Source organism: Gadus chalcogrammus, chromosome 14, assembly GCF_026213295.1.
Source record: "Gadus chalcogrammus isolate NIFS_2021 chromosome 14, NIFS_Gcha_1.0, whole genome shotgun sequence".
Classification (NCBI taxonomy): Eukaryota; Metazoa; Chordata; class Actinopteri; order Gadiformes; family Gadidae; genus Gadus; species Gadus chalcogrammus.
This window is the reverse complement of record NC_079425.1, coordinates 24,432,966-24,441,854: the sequence shown is the minus strand read 5'-3', so window position 1 is coordinate 24,441,854 and position 8,889 is coordinate 24,432,966. Positions and strand designations below refer to the sequence as shown.

The 8,889-nt window shown below is 46.5% G+C and overlaps 1 protein-coding gene across 1 annotated transcript in view; it reads left to right on the top strand.

The window, feature by feature from the left end:
• tox3 (TOX high mobility group box family member 3) overlaps window positions 1-7,380 on the top strand; it is a 39,229-nt gene extending 31,849 nt beyond the window's left edge. Inside the window, exons 4-7 of the mRNA XM_056607624.1 lie at window positions 2,781-3,047; window positions 3,751-3,981; window positions 4,282-4,362; window positions 4,830-7,380. Coding sequence (XP_056463599.1) covers window positions 2,781-3,047; window positions 3,751-3,981; window positions 4,282-4,362; window positions 4,830-5,717 — 1,467 coding nt within the window. The 3' untranslated portion in view covers window positions 5,718-7,380. The remainder of the gene's footprint in view (window positions 1-2,780; window positions 3,048-3,750; window positions 3,982-4,281; window positions 4,363-4,829) is intronic.
• Window positions 7,381-8,889: the final 1,509 nt, after the last annotated feature.

Sequence of the window (8,889 nt, the reverse complement as noted above, 5' to 3'; positions counted from 1 at the left end):
AAATGCACCACCAAATATTCAATGCTACCTATAGATACATGTTGTGTTGTTTGCATAATTCTGGTTATTTAATCATTTATTGGAATATTAACACATACAATATTGAGGCAGATATGAATTAGACTGTTTGGATCACAATTGACCTTTTGAAAAATATAAAACGGTGTTGTTATACTATGTATGTATCATGTCCCAACCTCCATATTTCTTATGCGGATTTCTCCGGAGATTACCCTAATCTTAGTGGTTGATTTGCTTTCTTGGTGTTAGCATGGGGTGTGACTGCGCAGATGGGAAACATGCAGATACATAAACGAAAATGAACGTGCACAGGGTCCAACCTGAGAAGGCGCGCACAAGTCGACCACTGTGGAACCCAGATAAGGACTTTATTTGCAGATTTATGATGACTATCAACCTTTCTAGTGAGAGGCCTAACGGAGCTGCAGACAATGCTGCAATCAATATGCAAATGAGACAGCGCAGAGACCAACTTGTTCTGGATTTTTATTCATAATCAGCGCCACTGTTATTTAAGACGGAAAAAGGATGTCAGTTATTGCCGATTGTTTTTCCTCGCAGCATAGCGTTTGTTCAAATCAGGGCCCTTTTTACTATCACTGCTATTTTATATCAATACATGAAGTGGAAAATCATTGCCTCTGCCATGAAAATGTGGCAGAGCGCTTATCAATCTAACAAGGATGATTTGTTTTAGTGGGGGATATTTAACTGTGGCAGGTCCCCAAAATGCACCACATCTAAAAGCCATTTTGAGGAAATCACCATATTCCAAATAAATGGTGGAATGGGCCATTGCTCTGAGTCAAAATTGCATCGTTGGGATTGGGTGAGGGTGCTATTATACAGATGGCTACGACTAATGAGCTCAGTGTGTGTCTTTGATGTTTTCAACGAGCAGAGAGCAAACTGAGAGCCATCGTGTTCCCAATAATGAAGATGAGGAGAACACTTTGGGCAGGATATATGGAAATCAGAGTCACTCGGTCAATGCTTGTTTACTTCAGCATTTTAAGGAAGAATACTTGAAGGCATGTGACGCGTTCGCGCCGAGGAATATTCCCTGCACGTTTATAAAGAATATTTTTTGCAGTTAGCAAATATCGATTCTGATGAATGCGCAGAGAGATAAATTGCGTTTGATGATTTGATAGGTGGCATTTATCACATAGTGTAGTCCTGACACAGGGAACAGAAAATAATTTATAGATCCAGCGAGTTTGTTTGAAAATGCTATTACGATATTGTTTTTGAAGGCGGCCGTTCACAAGGTCCTTTCAATGAAGACAGGTGCGCCGCGGTTTATCATGTGTTGATGGAGAGATTGAATTCTGCACCGCTGAATACCCTGATGGATCTGCCTAGGGAGAACAAATCCTGGCTTCTGTTGTGTTCTATTATCCGTCGTCGGTCCATGTCACTTCTACCGGCGCTCTGATCGGTCTCACCTCTTAGGAAGCGGCAGTCCACTTCATTTCACCCTGGTCGCAATCAATGCATACACTAATGTCGCCAATATGGTGAATCTCTTTCGAGAGCCCAAAATGTCCACAGGAGAGGACCAGACTCAATCTTTTAGAAAATAAGTTATTATACTGCAGCCGCGACAGTGGAAGGCAGAGAATCTGTCCGAGGCACTTACATTTTATCCTCTCAACCAGTTGATTTATGGAGTTGATTATACAGAAGTATTTCTTCTACTATTTGGCAGCTAAAGTATGATCTATGAAAGCAACCGCAAAATAGAATTCAGTCTCTAAACGTAGCAGGGCTATCATTTCTCCGTGGCCCCGTCCCCAGAAGCAGGGGGAGGTACAGCATTTAAAAAGTCACATTTTGCGGAAAAGTACAGTGTCTTTTTAGGTTACGGGCACCTCAATCGCAAAGGGAATCGGTGAATAATGGTCAAATACAGACGGACACTGAATGGATCTGTCCGTTTTTATATGAGGGGTTAGTCTGAGTTAGGTTTTAGTCTGAGTGGATCTGAGGGTCCACTTGTGTACCCATGTCTTTTGACACCCTCAAGGCACCAAAAAAACCCTGTCACAGATTTCCATACAATAGCTATTTTTCTTTAGCGAATCAATTGATTTCTGTTGCCCTCGCTATTCCTGTCTTAAGAGGAGGGTGGCTCCCCTATCAAGGCCGTGGATCCTGGGCGGAAATGGGGCAGAGTGACATGTGATCTATCCGGCCGGCGCCCAATGACATAGTTCAAGGCTATGGCTTCTCAAGCCTTCTCCGGGCCGGAGGAACGCCACATTCAATAGGCCGGTGAATAGGGAGGCGGCGAGCATCAATAAGGGTGGCATTGCATTGTGCACCCCAGATAATGAATCCCCACGGGTCCTCTTCTGGGGTAAACCTGGGTTGATATGTTTTTTGTCATTCCTGAAGCCCTACTTTTTGATGGGAAACCCTGTTTTTCTTCCTTGTGTCGTATTTATAGCATACACTGTGTCACATGTGTAAGTGATGTACTGGACATTGATACATAAATGACATAAATGAATAACATTAACTAAGGTTCTGGTCAATGATACGATATGAAACCTTGTTTTCCTTCTTATACAGTGTACACAAACAACAGTCTGTATATACTGTGTCACATGTGATATGCTGGACATTGATACACAAAAGAGCAACACTAACTACGTTCCTGGTCAATATTGTTGACATAAAACCCTTAATGCTCGAAAACGTTGTGAACATGAAATCTCATCACAGCGCTTCTTGTTCTCCCTGTTCCTCTACAGAACCTGGGACCCGGCCACCTCCGCCAGTACCCCTCCAACCAGGCCATGATGATGAGGTCCCTCATCAACATGAACAACCCCAACGGCATGATGCCCCGCGGTCACCTGACCACCATCAACCAATCCCATCTCAACGCGCAGCTCGGCGTCAACATGTCCGGCCCCAACAACATCACCCACACCTCTCCGTCCCCGCCCACCAGCAAGTCGGCCACGCCCTCCCCCTCCAGCTCCATCAACGAGGACGACCAGGATGACAGCAATCGGGTGAGCAGACCTGGGATCTGTTAGTGAGCCAGTGACAGCAGACCTGGGATCTGTTAGTGAGCCAGTGACAGCAGACCTGGGATCTGTTAATTAACCAGTGACCGCGGACCTGGGATCTGTTTGTGAACCAGTGAGAGCAGACCTGGGATCTGTTAGTGAACCAGTGACAGCGGACCTGGGATCTGTTAGTGAACCAGTGACAGCGGACCTGGGATCTGTTAGTAAACCAGGGACAGCAGACCTGGGATCTGTTAGTAAACCAGTGACAGCGGACCTGGGATCTGTTAATGAACCAGTGAATGCAAAGGTTTGGAAAGGCCTCTCGGGAAGGCTCTGCAGGACTAGAGATCCTTTTGTATGCTTCAGAGAATGCGACTGTAAATATTCACCAATCTGGTTGACCATCTGCATGACAGCAATTGTGTATGGAAATGTGTGATTATTTTAATGGCAGCGCAGTTGCTCATGTCTGTCCTTTATCGTCCCATGTGGTCAGTAATATATTTTTGTTCCATTGTTTGGCAGCGTTATAGCTTTTAATAAATAACGCGATAGAAAATGGACAACAAAAGGGAGAGGCGTTTTCGCGGCGGAGCCTTTTCTTAAACCATTCATTGCCCTATGGGTTCACGGGCGGGAACATAACAACGGGCGCCAGTCGTGTCTGTGTCCTTATCTAAATGAGATCGTGTTCCGTCGGCAGGTCATCGGGGAGAAGCGGCCCGCGCCCGTGGACCCCGCCAAGAAGCCCAAGACTCCAAAGAAGAAGAAGAAGAAGGACCCCAACGAGCCGCAGAAGCCGGTGTCGGCGTACGCGCTCTTCTTCAGGGACACCCAGGCCGCCATCAAGGGCCAGAACCCCAACGCCACCTTTGGCGAGGTGTCCAAGATCGTGGCCTCCATGTGGGACGGCCTCGGCGAGGAGCAGAAACAGGTGAGGCCTCCGCCGGCGAGGCTGGATCCACCTCCAGCTTGAAATAATGTTTCTTAAGGGAGTTATTTCTTGCCACCTGGGGGGCTAGGGTTAGGGGGGTGTCATAAAAATAAGGCCTGTAAAGCCCTTTGAGACTGTACCTGTGATTAAGGGCTACACTAATAAAATGCATGATTTAAATATTAAGATGTGTATCACCCAAGCTGAAGTAGAGAATTATTTCTAAAACGGGGCATTTATAATATATGCGAATTAATCTATTTGTAAATTTAATGACTTGGCCTTTTCTGTTCGTCCCAGGTGTACAAGAGTAAAACAGAAGCTGCCAAAAAGGAGTATTTAAAAGCACTCGCGGCATATCGCGCCAGCCTGGTTTCCAAGGTGAGAAAACATTTCCTTCCTACTTCTTCACCTGTCAAATGTGCTAATTTGAAGCTGTTTAAAATGTAAAATATTCATTGTCGATATTACCAGCCTTCTGGATGGCATTAAAAACCTCCATCCACCTGGACGGCACCGTCTTAAAAAAGAATACCAAACAAATCTCGATGAGCTCCGGGAAGCTAGCTCGAGTACTTAGCATTGTGTAGCATCTTATCCTAGCTATCTTTGTTGTATACGGGGAATGGGTTAACCTAGCGATTGTTAGTGCTTGGCACTTGGTTCTATAAACATCCTTACTGTACCGATAGCGATACATTGTTGTTTCTCTTTCTTCGCCCAAATTTACCTTTTCTAAGTCCCTTTGGATAAAAGCGTCTGCTAAACGCCCTTAATGTCAATGCACATGAGTCTGTGTGTGTTAGCCCTGGCCTCACCGACCCCCTGTCTCCCTCGTGTCCCCGCAGGCCGCCGCAGAGTCCGCCGAGGCCCAGACCATGCGCTCGGTGCAGCAGACGCTGGCCTCCACCAACCTGTCCCCGGGCATGGTGATGCCGTCGCCCCTCAGCCAGCTCTCGCCCATGCCCTCGCCCGGCCTGTCCGCCCTGCAGCAGGCCATGCCACGGGCCATCGCCCCCAAGCCACTCCAGATGAGACTAGGGGGCGGGGGCAATCAAATGGGGCCCTCTGCACCGGGGGGCCACCAGAACAACGCCCCCTCCGGGATGCCGCCGCAGATGCTGGGCCAGATGGGCGGCGGGGGCGGAGGCCAGGCCGGCTCTATGTCCCAGATGAGCCCGCCCATGCCTGGGGGGCCGCCGCAGCAGCACTCCATCCAGCACATCCAGCAGCAGCAGCAGCAGCAGCACCAGATGCAGAAGCACCTGCAGCACCACCAGATGCAGCAGCAGCAGATGCACCACCAGCACATCCAGCAGCAGATGCAGCATCAGCATTTCCAGCACCACTTGCAGCAGCAGCTGCAGCAGCACCACATGCAGGAACAGCAGCAGCAGGTGCAGCAGCAGAGGCAACAGCAGCAGCAGCAGCAGCAACAGCAGCACCAACAGCAACAGCAGCAGCAGCAACAGCAGCAGCAGCAGCACTTGCAGATGCAGCACATGCAGATGCACCAACTGCATCAGCAGCAGATCCAGCAGATCCAACAGCAGCAGCAGCAGCAGCAGCAGCAGCAGTCCCAGTGTTCCCCTCCACAGCACTCTCCAGGCACGCCCCACTCAGTAAGCGGCTCCAGCTCCCTGGGCAGCCCCCAGCCCTCCAGTCAGCCCCAGCAGCCACACCCCTCCCAGATCCAGGCGCACGCCCAGGCCATGTCCCAGGTCAGCATCTATTGAGCCAAAACGCAGAGTCCCTTTCTCAAAGAATAATAAAAAGCATCATTCTAGGTTGCTTTTTCTAAGTTGCACTTAAAAAGTGTGTCAAAAGAAATATGGGAATGTTATACAGGAGAATTTGTCCATTGTTATAGACGGATATGCACATATGTGTACAGAGCGCGAATACGAACGGTGGGTTTTGTCTATGAAATAGGCTGAGCTGTGAGGAGAGATCTAGTTGCCTGGTTTCTCTGCTGGGTCTTTAAAATGTGTTTGTTTCTTTAGGTTTCGTTGTGTTTCTTTTCACTGTCTCGTACGGGGGAAGACATGAATGTCTTTTTGCTGTTTTTATTTAACAATAAAGCTTTATTTATGAGATCAGAGTTGTCAGTTCCGTCTAGCGAATGGATATTTTGAAGTTATTTTAACAAAACCAATTTCGAACGGAAAGATTCCCAGGTAGCGTGTTCTGGAATGGTACCCACAAATCAATACCTGTTACCACACTGGCCAGTATACTCTGAGAACCTCTCGCTGTACCTCTCTTTCACCCCTCATTCCTTCGATGTAATTGATTAAATACTGGCCAGGATGAAATGATCAAACCATCACATGATGTAGGAGGCTGAAGTGATTTCCTAACACATTGGACTCACGTCACAGAGACAAGAGGCTCCAGGACACGTAGATTGGAAGAGGAGACCTTTGGCTGCATCTCACTGAATGAAGGACAGAATAGACTGACAAATACTGCCATGAATCACCTGCATCACCCTGTCATCGACTGTAGCTGTAATCTGCTGTACATGTTTGGGAGAGAGGAGCCATCACTGTTCTCGGCTGAGTTCCCTTCACCATCCATTGTGTGTTCCTGGCACTCCAAAAACAAGAAGACAACAAAAGATTCCACCCCTCTGATGTGTTTGGTTTTTACTTCAGACGTTTAATAATTAAATTATGTTTTTATTTTGTGTATTAAAGGGATATTTTATTGTTCATACAAATGTCAGGACCGAGGCAGATGGTTTCACGAATGATGTATTTTTACACTATTCCTCAGGTCCTGATTTGTCTCAACAACAAAAAAAAGCATTCAAAAGAAGACTCTCTAAGCCAGTTTGTTGCACTGTCAAAGCCAATTGAAAAACATTGGGGGGTATTTTAGCCAGCTGTACATAGAATTCCTGAAAAATAAAATGTTGTACATTTTTCATATCACTTGTTGTAAAGTTTTAATATGTAAGGCTTTAATTAAAACGTTGGTAAACGACCTGTGGATTGCTATATCACATAGTGCATTTATGCTCTTTTGTACTTTTTTTATGAGTTCCATAGTGGCATTTCTTTCCTTTTGTTTTTCGCTTATAAACCAACTGCTTTTGAAAACCTGTCGATAGATTATTGTTATGACGTTCTTTGAGCAACTTGATTAGTGGAGATAAATCAACCCTTGGATTCTGCTTGACCATGAAGACAAACACGGAGACATTCCATCACTAATATGACCGTAGCCATAATTTTGTATGAAGTATTATATATTTCTTTGTGTCTCTTGATGATCAGAATTAAAATAACAATCACAAATATTTATTTGAAGGAATTGGCTCATTTCCAAGACTATATTAGCCATACTTTTTATGAAGTATTTGTTTTTGTCAACCTGTTAGCTATTGGAAATAAAGATAACTACATTGATACATATGCATAGGATTCCATTCTTCAAAATCTATATAAAAAAAATATCATTCTTCAAAAATGCATCAAGTAGAGAAATAGCATGCAAAAGACCGATCATGTTTGTGGTGAAACATGACCGGTACGTGTCCTTACGACAGTGCATGTGTTCACCAGGGTCGTCCACAGGAGCCAATGTAACGCCTTGTGGAGACAGTGACACAGACGAGAGCGGGGCGGGACAGCGTGTAACTGGTGCTTGTCTCAACAGCGTGGCCTTCCTCAAACACGAGTGCTTCGGATTCAGCCCCTTTCTCACTCCCTTCAACGCTGGGTCATCTCCAAGTCTTCCCCAGAGAGCTGCTGAGCTCCCCTTGAATAATACGGGGAGTTGTAGGGGCGGGGGGAGGGGTACAGGGGGAGGGGGGAGAAGGCAAACAATAATTATCATATCTCAACAATGGGCTACAAAGCCATGGCCCTGGAAAGGTCCTTATTTTTTTGGGCAAGGCGGTTCAAAGACTTCTTAACACAGTTTTCTCAAAACCACGCATCTTCTGGAGAGTGTGTTAACCTCTGGTTACGTTGTCCATGTCCGTACACCGACATGTCCGCACGCCGTCCCGGTTGTTTGCCTGTTATTCTTAAACAGGTAGCTGTTGTAGGTAGCTCTGCCGATCGGTGTTTACGTGATGGCCGCTGTCTTTTAAACGCAGCATCTGTCCTGTCAGAGGACGAGGGAGTGAAGAGGTCTGCAGGAAAAACTGCAGAAGAGCACACTGACAACCGTCTTAAAGCTCTTATGATGAAATGAAAATTAAAAAAACAACGAGTGGCGCGCATGACCTGAATCTCAATGCAGAGAGAGAGGGGGAGGGAGGGAAAAGGGGGAGGGGGGAAGAGAGGAGGGAGGGAGGGAGAGGGGAGGTGGATTGAGCAGAGAGCGATAGAGTGGGGTGTCCATGGCTACCAAAGCCATGCTTTAAAAACACAGTAATGAGCCTCTGAGAAATAGCTGTTATTATTCTGAACAGATTCACAGCAGAGCCTATTAATAATGCATGGGGCTCCTTGTTATTCTGTAACCTCTTAGCACTGCGGTCACTGTGTGTACAAATATCTCACAGCCAGGGCTGGAGTTATGGGACACCACAATAAAAAGGTTACACATATTTTCAAAACAAATGCGGCAGCAGAACATGTGGATGCATACCCACCACACAAGCACACATGCACATGGTTACACACACACACACACACACACACACACACACACACACACACACACACACACACACACACACACACACACACACACACACACACACACACATGCATACCCACTACACTCACACACACATGCATACACACCACACTCACACACATATATACACACATGCATACCCACCACACTTACACACATGTATACACAGATGCATACCCACCTCACTCACACGCACACACACACACGCACGCACACACACACACACACACACACACACACACACACACACAC